Source organism: Asterias rubens, chromosome 18 (genome assembly GCF_902459465.1).
Source record: "Asterias rubens chromosome 18, eAstRub1.3, whole genome shotgun sequence".
NCBI lineage: Eukaryota > Metazoa > Echinodermata > Asteroidea > Forcipulatida > Asteriidae > Asterias > Asterias rubens.
In genome coordinates, this window is record NC_047079.1 from 12704331 (window position 1) to 12720390 (window position 16060).

Sequence of the window (16060 nt, forward strand, 5' to 3'; positions counted from 1 at the left end):
AAGGTAGTCCTAACTTAGGACTAGTCCTAGGCAATGCTTAGAGATAGGACCAATCCTAAGTTAGGATGAGTTACTGGTCCTAACTTAGGACAAGTCCTACCTCTTAGCATTGCTTAGGACTACTCCTAAGTTAGGACTACCTTTGTGAAATCCACCCGTGGACAACAATCTCTAATGAAAAGTCAACCATAACAGAACTTGAGTTTATACCCAGTCTTTAAATGTGGCCATTTTGACTTTAAGGGCACTGGGGTCGATTTCACAAAGAGTTAGGACTAGTCCTAAGATATAAAAAATGTGTAGCTAGTCCTAACTCGAGATAAGACTAGTCCTAACTCCCGGACACCTTTGGTAATTGTCAAAGACCGTCTTCTCACTTGGTGTATCTCAACATATGCATAAAATAACAAACCTGTGAGAAATTCGGACTCAATTTGTAGTCGAAGTTGCGAGAGAATAATGGAAGAAAAAACAACCTTGTCGCACAAGTTGTGTGCTTTCAGATGCCTTGAATTCGAGACCTCGACTGATATTAATTCAAATATTTTAGTGAGAAATTACTTCTTTCTCAAAAACTACGTTACTTCAGAGGGAGCCGTTTCTCATAATGTTTTAAACCATCAACAGCTCTCCATTGCTCGTTACCAAGTAAGTTTTTTATGCCAACAATTATTTTGAGTAATTACCAATCGTGTCAAGTGCCTTTAAAACAATTTGTCTTTAAATGGAGACAATGTGCAGAGACATACAGGAGAGTTACTAGAAGTTGATTGACAAATCTAAAAATGTCTGCAAATCTAAAAAGCAGATAGCTGCCTGCAAACAGTGAAGTTACCCAGCAGCATTCCATGTTTCTTAGTCAAACTTGGGCCGGAAAAATTATTCCGGATTTTGCAGCGACCCCAATTAAATGTTTAATATGCCATTGATACGGTGCCAGTGAGAAAGGTCAAGACACCAGTACCATGGCGACGCTTATACTGTTTCATTCCCTGCTTGTTGTAAAGGAATAGTCAAGTATATACCTGTGGCACAAACATATCTTGAGCCCAATTTCATAAAGCCTGTAAGCATTAAAAACGTGCTAAGCACAAGTTTTGCTTAACAGAAACAGGTTACCAGCTAAAATTACGTTAAGTTTACATTATTGTGACTGATGCCCCACTCAATTTTTGCATAGCAAAGACATTTTTAAGCAGTATTTTCTGCTGAACAGCTTTATGAAAATGGGCCCTGGTCAAAACGTATACCAAGCTGTTATCAATATTAATTATAACTGAATGATAGAACAATAATTGTAAGATCTATACGTACTTTGAAAGTTGCTGTTGATTTGTAAAGAATACACAAGAAACTGCTTGTCCCAACGGGTTTTCAGGTTAACACTGAGAGAGAACCTAAGTTCATTGAAAACAACACAGTTAAAATAGATTTGGTAAAACCGCTCGAACCCCGGCGCACCATGGGAATGTGGCGTCACAAGAGGTTCCAAACCAGCAAATTTACGTTAAATTTACTTTAAAAACAATTAGTAAATTTACTCCCCAGTGCTTCTTTTGTTATTTCAAAAAAATAATTTCAGTATATTTCTTTCCATCGTACATATTTATTGTTCGACACACTTTGGTATTGTACGCTTATCTTAGATAATAATATGCTCTTTGTCATCAATCTCGTAACATCTCAGCAAGGACACCCTCAACGTTCATATCTCGCGTCAGGTGTTTGAAGAAGAGGTTCTCGAATACCTTGGTGCTGAACCCACGGACACCAGGGAGTAAGAGCAGTAGATGGGATAGACGTAGTGGATCACGCGGATAGCAGGTGTTCTCGTATTCCATCAAGGCTGTGTGTATCCTTTCATTGGCTGCTTCAACAGACGTAGAGCTCGTCAGACCGCGAAGATCTTAAGACACAAACCAATTGTCTTAGAATTAGATCAATACTAAACCAGTACAGTTGTGGAACCAGGGTTGGATTTCACAAAGAGTTAAGACTAGTCTTATCTCGAGTTAGGACGAGTTACTCATCCTAACTTAGGACTAGCCTTTAGTTATTGATATCTCCTAGGACTAGGACATTAGGGCTAGTCCTAACTCTTTGTGAAATCGACCCCAGCTGTGTGGAACTATACCTAGGTTATTAACATCATCCAGGGAATTAGGATGTAGGGGTACCTAAATAATAATGCTTATAAGAAGGGTTGTTTAATGGTTAGTTGAAACGCAAGTTGTTACTTATAAAGAAACAAAAGGCGTCAGGGGGTCATTTTGGCAATTTGGTGTCAGTGGTGGGATTACTCTTATAGTTCCAATAAGTCAACATTCGGGTTCAAATATGCAGAGTCCCTATTATTCCAGGACTGGAATGTCATTGTTGAACATGTTGGAAGGGGCAAGAACATTTCCATCAAAGGAGACTTTAATTGGTCAATGGGAAACTGTTGAAGGGCACCAAGGCCAACGCCTGCGTGTAGTTCCAGGCCTGTTATTCTGAGGGTGAAGTCATGTGAACAATGTTCCTGCACTTACCTGCATTGAATAATAGCAGCACCCGAAGTAATGCATACTCCTTGCCATCTGGTCGAATCTCCCGGAACTTATGCAAGATAAACCTGAGTTGCTCTACGCTCCTTAGAGTTGGAATCCCTTCAATCCAGCTCCAGTGTATACAACACTGACCGTGTCGAATAGGAATTGTTCCAGGACCAGAAAGCTTCTGAGCCAATTCATCTAGGCCACTCTGGGGTATGAGGAATTCAAAGTTAAAATGGCTCTGTGCCATGTAAAGGATAACTAACTCCTTCCAAGCAGCAGATAATAGTAGGGTGCGGTCAGCGGGAGGTAGGGAGGACAGCCCAGGTACAGTTTTGACAAGAGTGACTGATTTATTCAGCCAGTCTAAAAGTTCCAAGTCCGTCTGATCGCAACGTGACATATCAAGCAAGACGGGGGTTCGACACGGACATGTAGCAGCAATGGATTGGTCGATGATCGACCGTGAACACACCGTATCTCGCGTTGTCTCTGCAGCGGTTGGTCGTTCCACTGATGAGGGTCCAGTTGGTGAATCCTGCAAGAGTCGTGACAAACCACTCGACACTCCAGTGGTCATGGGGAGACGCTCTGTGTCCTCATGCCTATCTACCATTGATGCATCTGGATCCTGCATGATTTAATCTGTGAATATCAATAAATAAAATAGTCAATAATGTTGGTTTTTCTATGGTGGCCCTGAAGGGACATCGCATGTCGAAATTAGCGCATATATACGTACGCAATGTCGTGAATTATTTGTAATTTTTTATGTACGAAGACGTATACGCGATGTCGTGAACTTACGTCTGCGCACATTTTATTTGCGATATTGCACGTCAGAATTTGAATAATTTAACTACATCGCACACGTCACGCACATTAACATACCTGTCTCAACTCATGATGAGAACATTTTCCTGCTACTCTCTTTTTTGAGCCTGATCCGGGAGCAGCATAATATACCATCATAAAATAAACCTTACAAGGGGAAATGGATGGTTGTCCGTAACAATCTTGCCTCATCTAACCAAAATTGTCACAACCAACCAGCTTTAACAACGAATAATGGATACTACAATGCATAACATGCAAGCTTCATTCACCAAATTATTAGGCAGCAAGCTATGTAATGGTTGGTCTGTATATAAAAAAGGCGTATATAAAAAAGGCACAACAAGGTTAAACATATAAATAGAAAAACAAGCCGTTTCTATTCTGTGTGTCCTAGATACAGCCCTTGCTGAACCTAGAGGCCGTTCAATGGATCCATTCACGGTCATTCGTTTTCACATTGGTTGGCTAATCTGCAGGTGACATTGCTGCATGAAATGAGTTCTAGTTTCGGCTCTTTGTAGTTGATTACCATCCATGGTTCAAAGGCACTGGACACTATTGGTAATTACTCAAAATACTTTTCAGAATAAAAACTTAGTTGTTAACGAGCAATGGAGAGCTGTTGATAGAATAAAACATTGTGACAAACGGTTCCCTCTGAAGTAACGTAGTTTTTGAGAAAGAAGTAATTTTTCACTAAAATATTTGAATTGAATTCGAGATCTCAGCTGTGGAATCGAATTCAGGGCATCTGAAAGCACACAACCATTCCCACAAGGGTGTTTTTCTTAAAGTAATCTCTTTCACTTCGACGACCAATTCCAACATGTTGAGATACACCAAGGGAGAAGACTGGTCTTTGACAATTATCAAAGGTGTCTATGCTTTTAAAGATGCTAGGTCGATTTGGGGCCAATTGGCGCCCTGAAGAAACCTATTGTATGTTTTCGTTTGGAAAAAATGCGTTCGAAGATAAATACAAAATGATTTCGGCGGAGGTCTAATGCCATGCAATTTTTTTTTAAGGGAGGATATACCTTTTGTAAGTTATGGTTTTTCTATCAACAATATGTCCATTTGATTACGTAAATAATTTTTAGGTCTCTTTCCAATGGTATTGTGCTTGTTGATTTTTGGGTAATTTGGATTGTTTATAATTCTTGCTGATTACCATTTGTGTGTTAAACCTTTAAGCTACTTTAAAAAAAAATGTTATGTTTTGTACCAGTACAATTCAACTTATTGGTTGCTATACTGTGCATTCGTTTTGATGTTTTTTTTGTGTTTTTTTTAATTAAACAAACCAATAAATATAATATGTATTTACTCCAAAAATAAATGGCCACTTGTAAGAGCTGTTGAATGTGCATACCATTTTAAGAAACGATTCTCTTGAATGTGAATTAAAGGCAGTGGACACTATTGGTAATGACTCAAAATAATTATTAGCATAAAACCGAACTTGGTAATGAGTTGTTGATAGTATAAAACATTGTTAGAAACAACTCCCTCTGAAGTAACGTAGTTTTCGAGAAAGAGGTAATTTTCCACGAATTTGGATTTTGAGACCTCAGATTAAGAACTTGAGGTCTCGAAATCAAGCATCTGAAAGCACACAACTTCGTGTGACATGTTCTTTTCTCTTTCATTATTATCTCGCAACTTCAATGACCAATTGAGCTCAAATTTTCACAGGTTTGTTATTTAATGCATAAGTTGAGATACAGTAAGTGAGAAGACTGGTCTTTGACAAAGGAAATGTTATGTTTTCTGTCGGTCGATAATTATCTCTTTCTGTGGATTTTACACCAGTTTTTTTTACGAGGGTAAGAGGTAGTACATTCTACAATAAAAACTAGCTATACAGTAAACGATTATTTAAAGGGTTTGGGTATTTATTTTTGTAGGACAAAACATAATGTCCACAGATTTACATTTAAAACTAACATGATCATTTGATGATAATGATTAGAAAGCTACTTGCTGTTTCGCTTGTTTTGTATAATATGTGAAATGACAATGTCATAATGTTGTCATATCGACAGACCAAGATGGATCGTGTGATCGTCTCAACACTCCACCTCTCAGAGGGTCTGTGAAAACTGGTTTACAAATTGTTCATACAACTTTATAGGCTTATATGAGCGCAATAAAGCAGAGGGGTATTGATTAAAATGTTTACAGACCATAGCAATAATCATATGCAAATTCAGTTGCTTTCGTAGATCTCACGCTCAAGTCAATGTTAATTGTTATGTAAATGTTTTTGAAAAATCATTTTGCTTAATTTTTCATTTAGTCACTTACATGCATCCAAATCACGTCATGTGTTTTTCACTTTCCAATGCCTTGCTCAGGATATAAACGAACATTCATGTGGACTAACTCTGCATTCCATGTGTTAATTACATCATTGCCTGACGTCCATGTTGGTTTCTTTTTACTGAAACAACTTCAATTTTCTTAGACGATAAGTCGATAACCCTTTTGTCATACTCAGCTGAAATATTCCTCCCAATACGAAGTTTAAGTCTGTGATCAACCACCGAGTATGTCATGTGTCTGCTACTAGTACATTCACTGTGTCAGACCGATATCTGGAGCTATGTGTGTACGTGTTCATGGCGTAACATTACTCATTATCTAACTGGCCTTGGGTGACTGGTAGGCTGCTGAAGATGGTCAACCATACTATTTACTAATGTAACATCTTTCCATGGTACCCGCTGAAAAGCTCTATACACCTGTACAGGTATGTGTCCGTATGTATTTCCGGTCGGTACAGCATGGTGACAGATAAAAAGGATGTTTCTCTTCGATATAAAGAAATGTTTACATAAATGCTACTGGATTGGGAAACGTGCAAAATACATCCTAAAATGGATTAATGTGAAAAAAAGTATCACCGCCAACATAACTCTCATGTGAACGACATTTTTCTTTTCCAAATAAAATTAATACAATGGCATTTTTTTTATTGCGACACAAGTAAACAATAAGATTTGACACGCATTTTTGGGCAAATAACAATCGATATTATTCTTCTATAACTTGAAGATTGATTCTTGAATGGTGTATAGCTAGCTCAATGGGTATTGACGTCTTGTTTTCGTTAGACTACCAGGGTTATTGTAAGACGATTATGCAATACTGTCTAGACGGGTTAGCGCATGATGGGCACAATGCGATACACACATACTGAATGAAGTATCTCGGCAAAAAGGACAAAAGAGACTTCACATTATCTTGCAACGAACACAAAGAAGGTTAGGACTTCTTTCTTTTTTCAGAATAGCCTGTCCCATAAAAGTGCTCTTCACTTTCCAATGATTGCGCCTAAACCATTACCGATATTTGAAACATTGTGAGTGTGTACCCGGGTTTCTTACGTTCACTGTTTGTCTCTGGCCTCTACATAACAGAAGTTAAGTTGTTTGACATTTCCTGGTGAACAAAAACCCAATCAAATCTGTCTTCGTGGCTACACTGTCTTCCCTAATTCACAAAATTTCGCTGCTGGCTACACGTATTGCGCTCGTCCTTTCCAAACATACAAGTAGGGTGCGTGGTAGGGTGGAAGCCGGGCTGTGAGTAGGGACAGGGTACAGAGATGATCATTGGATAGACATCGCAAGGTCTTCGACAAGTCAAGTTGCCTGCCTTCCACAGCCTTGAATGGGTCATGATGAGGCGTTGAATTACAAGTCGCACGAGAGACTCCCGCAGTGCTCCAATAATAGTTTGCTAAACACAACTGTGTGAATTTCATGTTTCCGGATGAACCAGCGATGAGTGTGAAAGCAAAATGGTTCCAGGATCAAAGGAAATGTCTTTGTTATCACTCAAACCACCCTCAACGATGGATCCAACGTCTATATTTTAAAGACACTGGACACTATTGGTAATTGTCAAAGAATTTTCTTCACAGTTGGTGTATCTCAACATATGCATAAAATAACAAACATGTGAAAATTTGAGCTCAATCGGTCGTCGAATTTGCGAGATAATAATGAAAGAAAAAAACACCCTTGTGACACGAAGTTGTGTGCTTTCGGATGTTATAGAAGAGTTTGCGGTAACACCATGTAATAACAATCTCTAAATGAGTTGGGGTGGTCCTGAAAAGTTAATCCAACGGTTCTTTTCAGAACCACCCCAACTCATTTAGAGATTGTTATTACATGGTGTTACCGCAAACTCTTCTATATCTTATTTCCACCATGCAAAGTTTCAAATCCTACTTGCTTTCGGATGCTTGATTTCGAGACCTCAAATTCTAAACTTGAGGTCTCGAAATCAAATTCTTGGAAAATTACTTCTTTCTCGAAAACTACGTCACTTCAAAGGGAGCCGTTCCTCACAATGTTTTATACTATCAACCTCTCCCCATTACTCGTTACCAAGTAAGGTTTTATGCAATAATTATTTTGAGTGATTACCAATAGTGTCCACTGCATTTAAACCAAGCAGCTTTATAATGGAAATTAATACTCTCCACAATGACATGCGACGTTTCTTTACTAAACAAAGTATAACTCATTAAAACAATGTTTTGTTCACAAGTTTCAATCTAAAAGGTTACACAATTATGCAAGTTCAATTTCAGCAGAAGTTGATCGTCTGCAACAACGAGACGAAAAATAGTTGTTAAAGATCCCCCCAATGCTATAAATGCGATAGAAACATGCCCGATGTGAGCAGGAACGAAAAATCCGGACGGCGTTTTCACTCAAGCGCTGAATTTAATGAAACCTTTACAGATATTGCATATTATTCTGTATGTTGTGTGTGTGTTTGTTGAAGCTACGACAACTATAATATTTTCCTTCGGCTTCGCTTTGGGAAAATTAGACCACACCGTTGATCAAAATCGAGTCATGAAGCAGGAAGATGTGCAAGAAGAAAGTTGGGCCGATTAAACAAACCATGTGACTGGTTTGATTCTCTTATTTCCTACAACGTGTCTGCCACAGCGACTCTGAAGACACTTTTGTTCTAGGTGCCTTTTTTTTCTTTTAATTGTCATTCTGCTGCAACATTCCGCTTAGTAAATTTGAGTTGCTCGGCACGATATTTGCAAAAGTGTGTTGTATACGGCTTCTCTTAACGAATTTTGACAAATGCTTCTGCTTTAAACCAAACAAAATAATTTCGCATAAATATTAATATGCCGCCGGAAATGCACAGAATATGTAGGCCTAGCTTATTACAACAATATTATTGATAGTACATAGCTGGTGGTTGTGGGATCCAGACAAGTTGTTAAACATTGTTATTTTTACTTTTATTTAATGCCACTTATCATAGAAATCAGCATCCCGAATCTATATAAATAGCTGCTAAAATTGAAATGTAATTTTCCAGGTCAAATCGGTCAAAAAACGCCTGAAGAAAGTCTAAATTTCCCCTATCCAAATGTTGAGTTACAGACCCTAAAACACGGTCCCCTGTCACACAAAGCGTCGGCCATTGTCCTTGGTGATAAGGCAAGCCTTGGTAGCGTAGCACTGAGCATAAGGCCGCCGAGGTTAAACGCCGCAAACACGGCCGTCTCAAGGGCACTAGAGTCGCTTCAACTGGATCGTCCTCGGACAACACAAATGAACGTTTTGGATACATATAAAATCAGTGTAAAATCAGCAGTGACAAAATAACCACAATGAATACGAATGGAGAGACTGTAGAGACAATTAAACTAATAATAGGAAGTCAGAATGCATATTTAAGTTTTAGTTTTGGACTTTTGTATTCGAGGAAGTAACCGACTCTCAGACGTGTTTTCAGACGTTGTGAAGTTGACGAAACAGGAAGGCAGACCGCCCAGACGGTTGGTTTCAAAAACTAAATACATATATAGATAGATTGATTGATTGATTTATTGTATTCGGATAAAAACCGTGTCCAAAATACAGGCACAACAACGGCAGAAAAGACAATGAAAATAATAAGATAATTCAAAATAGAACACAGGAAAAAAAATACTGCTCAAAAATATCAAAGGATAACCCATTAAGCCAATATCGTATAGGCTTATTTCCATCGGTTTCGGGAACGTTTTTCTTAGACTTATTCTAATTCCTTGGAACTATCTCATTTTGCCAGACAGCCTCTTTATTATGATCATCAGTATAGGCAAAAAGCACAATGGAGTATATCAATTATACTGTTTTATTTACACTTCCATTGTTCTTATCATATACCGTCCAAGGGTCCAACGACTATTTGCTGTCCTGTGACTTTGAGACTGTTTGCCCAACAAATTCAAAATCGAAATAGAAGACATTTCTTATTTATTTGGCAAATTCGAGTACAATTGAGAATTAGCCTGTTGGGAATTTCTTGGAGGAAATATCAATATCCGATCTTAAACCACGTGAAACGAAATGGCACTCGAGTCAAAAATGTAAAAGTTCGGTTGACAAAAACCCGGGCTTAATCTGTTCTTATCTTTGATAAACGTCGGGCTTGGTTATAAATAATTGATAAATTGGCCTTTGGGTTAAACTTTCAACGTGAAACATGTAAAAACAAACTATGCTCTCATTGTTGTATAGACCAATGAATGAGGATCAATCTACAAGTGCACGAATAAGTCGTAGATTTCCACACAGTAAAGTTGAGAAAAACAGGTGACTTTAAATAAACATCTTTGACAATGATTCAAATCGAACAATCCTACCATGAACTCTTTATAATCAACGAGTGTTCGTTTAAATCTCATCATTTTATCACAAACAACCACGATCCTGTATATTTTTGTCTTTCAAGCCTTAATTAATGTCATGATTTCCCAAATACACTAGGGGCAGGCCTCCGGTACTCAAAACAGTGCATCTCTATTATTAGCGATTTCAATCTCCCTGCATGTAGATGACTAACTCAATGTCCATTATAATATTCTTCGCCTTTGTAACCAGGGGGGGGGGGGGACATCTGAACATTATACAAGTGATTGGGGTAAGTATTACTGGTTTACTTTTTACAAAAATGCATTTGGTCTTCATTTTATGTTCGGAAGCGCCCTGAATATATTTGGCTTACTACTTAATACTACTTTGTACTTTGGGTAGATTAGGCTTAACTAGGCATAGCCTTTGTGACCACATATTATCATATATTTTACTCCTTCCAGTTAGAATCCAGTCTTTTCATAAATGTTGCTATAATTATGGCATCTACTACTGCTTGTGAAAGGGAATTGACCTAAACTAATCACTCATGTGAACAACCCTTCTTTTTTTTTTAAGAGACTTAGACTTTCAACGCAGATTGTATAATATTGAGAGATACTGTTCCCAAGGTGTTGGGAAATTGCTGGGTGATGTGTGCTATATTCAAGAAATAAAAATGTCTGTCATAATAATTTAAGCTTATTAGCGATCCAGCTGGTCAAATCAATCCGCACACACACACTGGCCAGACATAGACCCAGTAACTGGGGCGCTGTTATATTCCTTTTTTTCGAAAGTTGTCGTAATCGGTCATACTCTTATTTTTCAAAATTTGTCATTATCGGTCGTCGATAATGACAAACTTCAAAGAAAAACAGGAGTACAGCGCCCCGGTTACTGGGTCTAGGACAGACATTATATTTCCAGCCACAATTTAGACGAGTGTATCCGGACTTTTAAAACCATAACGGTAATATTAATAACCTCACTCTGATAAAAAAAAAAAAAAAAAAAAAAAAAAAAAAAAAAAAAAAACAGGCCTTCAAGACAACTTTATTTTCTGACTACAATCTACATATTCAATTGTTAATTAATAACTTAATACGTGTATGCCTAAGTATAGAGTATTATAAAGTCTTGCTTTATTCAATCGTTGGTTTTACTTTAAAATCGGTCGGACGCACACACAAAACAACACTATACTCTGTGATTTTTTATATTAAAAATACGTTTTCGTTCCTTGGCTGTATTTTCAAACCTAAGATACACATCTAGCCGTTGCAAACAATGCACTGTAGAATGATCGTAATAATACAAGACAATATTCAATCAATTTCATTAAGACATAGGTGTTTTACTTTTATCATTGTGTAAAAGTATAATTACCTGATAGCTGTCGTCGATAGTGAGAAATGTTTCCTGTAACGTTTTTCAATTCCAGAGGTTTTTAATTCCAAAACGCCTGTTGACTAAAAACGGTGCAATCCTAGATCTACTGCAACCAACGGCCACCAAACGGCAAAGGAGAAATGAACCGAGCACACTGCAGCGGCGTCGAGACCGCAAGAACGATGTGTGTGTTAACAGACGGGACGCGATGATATTGAACTTGTGGATTGAGGGCTACTACAGCACATTGAGCTTACAGTTCATAGGTCCCCTTGTCTCAAAAATTATACATTAACCCTGCACGTCAGCAGTGCACTCTGACTGAACTCTGCATGCGCCGAACCTTGCCGCTTTTGTGCGGTCGGGTCGACCAGGGAGCAAGCTTTCTAGACTGAGTCCAAACGCTTTAGCATGCGCTGATGATCGTGACCGCTTGAACGGTGGTCTCTCTAAAACTTCACTAACGGCTGTTTTATGAAGACAACAACTTGTATTTGCCTGTACGGCTTTGTTTTGCGGGAGGGCACTCCACACGTCACTAAATCAGTCCATAGCTGGCCGAGTTGTATTTTACTCAATCTAAACCTACTTGTTTTATCTGTGCAAGGCTGACTATAATTGCAAAGAATTGTTGTGAAAACTATATTCGCTTCTGTACTAAAGGCATGCTGAACACGTTTGGTAATTGTCAAAGACCAGTCTTCACTGGTGTATCTCAAAATATGCACAAAATAACAAACCTGTGAAAGTTTGAGCTCAATTGGTCATCGAAGTTGCGAGAAAATTATGAAAGAAAAAACACTTCTTAAGACTTCTGGCTTGAAGTCTTTTATTATTTTAATGAGATATTACCTCTTTCTAAAAACCTATGCTACTACAGCCGTTTCTCTCAATGTTATGCTATCAACAGCTCTCCAATGGTGATCGTTACCATTAAAGAAACACGTTGCCTTGGATCGGACGAGTTGGTCTTTGAAAAGCGTTTGTAAACATTTTTTATAAAATGCATATGGTAGAAGGATGTTGTAAAAGTAGAATACAATGATCCACACAAACATGCCTCGAAATTGCACGGTTTTCCTTTAACCTCGTCGACTAACACGGTCGGCCATTGGGAGTCTCATAAATGGCCGACCGTGTTAGTTCGCGCAGTAAAAGGAAAACCACGCAATTTCGAGGCAAACTTGTGTGGATAATTGTATTCTATTTTTAAAACATCTTTCCAACCATATGCATTTTATAAAAAACGGTTACAAACGCTCAGTTATAGACCAACTCGTCCGATCCAAGGCAACGTGTTCATTTAAGTTTAATTTTGTTTTGAGGTATTACCAAACGTGTACCTTCCCTTTAATTAGCGTTTCCTAATGTATATCAGAATAATAAGATGATTGTTTTTCCCATGACGATTAATCCCGTTTGGAGTGCTCAATAATGAACTGCACATTAATGTGAATAAACAGCTTTTTGACAACAAACAAAATTCAATAGCAAAGTATAATATCAGACATAAAACAGTCGTCATATCGGAGTTCAATACCCGTCCATTTTAGGACGTGACTAGATGTTCTTCGACCTTCGTTTCAGTTAAAACCGTCCCTAGCGGGTCTTTAAAGGGGGACTTCATTGAAACGGCCTCAAACGATGCAAAGCATTATTGTTACAACTATGACAGGCCACTTACAAGTTGATGGTAACAATATTCCTGGAATTGGTAGTGTTTATTTGATGATGTGTCGAAGCAATTAGCATGAAAATTGTAGAGTAAATCATTGAAATTGATTAGTAATTGACAGTGCTCATTAAAACTGGTGGCCAGCTTCCATGTTAATGTAGTATTATATTCAAGGGTTAAGAAGTTAATATCAGTGCGTATTATATTTTGACATGAATGAGGATCAATCCAAATTGAATATGCAGATTGAAGGCCCAACACAAAACGTTATGTACAGGAAGTTATCATTCAAAAACGCGAGTTGTATCGCATTATGATAAAATAGATGCTGGTCTCCTTGATAAGTTTGTTTGCCTGATCCTATTTATACTGCAGTTAATTTGTTTGTTTAGAGTCTGTGCCCAATCGCATGAAAGCTGTTTACCCGTTGTTTTGCTCACTGTAACAGAAAAATATGCGTAAGCAAAACATATTTCACCATGATTTCTCAACAAATAAGCAGAAAATGTATAAAATAGAAGCCCATGCACTTTCACCATTGATTTGATTACGTCACTCATACCGCGGGTAAGCCAGCATTTACCCTAGCTTACGGTAAACAGCTTCATGAAATTGAAATTCTGCTAAGGGACGCTCCGTAAGCACAAAACGGCGGCTTACATAGGAAATTAGCCCCTGGTAGGCTCTGAACTTCGATCGGTCCATCTTTACAATAAGACATTGATGCAGAAAAGGTATTAATAGGACCTATACACCAGAATAGAATAAAATACATATGAGGTATTCTCGGAATAGCCGAGTGGTTCGCTCAAGTTAGCAGTCGATAAGTGCCTCCCCCCCACCCCCAACTTAGGCGGATTCATAGTCTGGACCCAAAGTTACCCCTGCACAGACGGATCTGGACCCAGCCCCTATAGCAGGAAGGTGCTATTACCATTACTATATAAAGACCACTCAATTTGAGTTACAAATTTAAACACGTGTTTTTGTTACTTCACATGTTTAAGGTGTTTTTAGTAGTTTTATGTTTATTTGGGGTGTGGACATGTGCCGGGGTGGAGGGTGAATATTCCACACTAGGGCTATCAACATTGTCATTTAATTGAAATATAAAAACAGGAGTACCTTCCCCCACCCCCGCAAAAGTGCCAGTTGCTCCGCACCTCTCCATACGGACGGGTGAAGTGACCCCATGTGGACTGGCCACTCACTGCCTGCCCGCCCTTTGTGTGTAGGCTATTCGGAGTCCTTGATGGTAAGCCGAACATCATAACAACTGTATATACAACTTGTGTTAACCTGGGTTGTGGCAAGGTTAAATTGGTAGTTTCCTTGTTGGTAAGATCTATCTTTGTTTACTGTAAACGGATAATTGCGCGTTCGAGGAAACATTTCCATTAATTTTACCAGTAATTTATTCGAGAGCCTTCCAGGCGAAGTTATATTTGGTACTGACAATGAGGGCGGTTAATATCAAGTTGCTTACACTAAAATTGTGACAAATTTGTAACATTCACAGAAAAAACGTCCACATCGATGGTTTATAAAATTTTAATTTTCCACGAATTTGATTTCGAGACCTCAAGTTTAGAGTTTGAGGTCCCGAAATCAAGCATCTGAAAGCACACAACTTCTTGTGACCAGGGTGTTTTTTCTTTCATTATTATCTCGCAACTTCGATGACCAATTGAGCTCAAATTTTCACAGGTTTGTTATTTTATGCATATGTTGACATACATCAAGTGAGAAGACTTGTCTTTGACAAGTACCAATAGTGTTCATTGTCTTTAACTCGTCCTAAGTCCTGAGATTAATCCTAAGTTAGAAAGAGTTTGGTGAAATTGACGGATGGACACCTTCTGTAATTGTCAAAGACCATGCAGTCTTCTCACTTGGTGCATCTCAACATATGCATAAAATAACAAACATGTGAAAATTTGGACTCAATGGTCGTCGAAGTTGCGAGAGAATAATGGATCGGAAAACACCCTTGTCGCACAAGTAAGTTTTTTTCCCAATAATTATTTTCAATAATTACTAATAGTGTCCAGTGCCTTGCGCCCTTTACATAATAATGACTTCGTTGATTATTATGACCGTGGCTGAATTCTTCAAGGTCGAGTTGGATTATTAATGCAACGGTAGGCTGTATTTGTAATAAAAATAGTGCAAACCATGGTCAGAGATCAGCAAGTGACCAGAGCATCAGCTGGACATACGGAACAAAGATCGTAAAGGTCCAAGATAGGTGGCTCCATCCGCTGCACGCACTGGTCACTCGGTTGATAAAATGACCTAATAGTACGGAGAACCCATTAACGTCATCAGTGCATTTGCATTTTATGAAAGGGCAACGGTCAGTATCAACCATGGTGTAATATATATACATGCATGTTTTCATAGTGAAATTAATCATGACATTTCTCGGTGGCAATATAATATATTTTCATTTATGGCGTCAGGCGACCAGGAGAGGCGGGGGGGGGGGGGGGGGGGGCTTTGTTCTTCACCAAGAGAAAGTTTGTGAGAAGTGCAAACATGTAATGGTCTACAGGCATGTACAGCTAATTAACCTGCTATTAAATCATGCCTTTTTTAAACAGTTTTTAATTTGTTTACATGTTTCTCCCCAAATATTGAATTGCGAAAGTCAACTTAGCTTCAGAATTTTTTCGTTTAACTCCTGCTACATGTTTTTGAAACAAATCAACAAGGGGAGAGGGGGTTTAAAGCTTCTGAAGTGGAGAATACTTAAGAAAGAAATAACTAAACAGTCTATACTCATAATAATCTACTTATATAGTTCTTGTATTTATTTGTTGCTGCGCTTGTTGTTGTTGACAAATACGGTTGTTTGATATCAAACGTTCACCACTATTGAAATTCTTCTCTTAAATTGTTGCATCAATGTTAATGGTTTGGATTAAACCAAACATGTTGATGTTGGTGAAAGG

General features: G+C 38.2%; 1 protein-coding gene across 2 annotated transcripts; it reads right to left on the reverse strand.

Moving 5' to 3' along the window:
• Positions 1-1165: 1165 nt before the first annotated feature.
• On the reverse strand, positions 1166-11772 carry LOC117302080 (nuclear receptor subfamily 0 group B member 2-like). 2 transcript variants are annotated; one of them, XM_033785877.1, is made up of 3 exons: positions 11429-11772; positions 2532-3179; positions 1166-1906 (listed from the first exon to the last, which is right to left on the reverse strand). In XM_033785877.1, exons 2-3 carry the CDS (start codon positions 3169-3171, stop codon positions 1668-1670), a joined length of 879 nt encoding a protein of 292 aa, XP_033641768.1. In that variant the 5' UTR covers positions 3172-3179; positions 11429-11772; the 3' UTR covers positions 1166-1667. The 2 variants fall into 2 exon arrangements, with proteins under 2 accessions (XP_033641768.1, XP_033641769.1); XM_033785878.1 differs by lacking the exon at positions 11429-11772 and adding an exon at positions 5679-5983.
• Positions 11773-16060: the final 4288 nt, after the last annotated feature.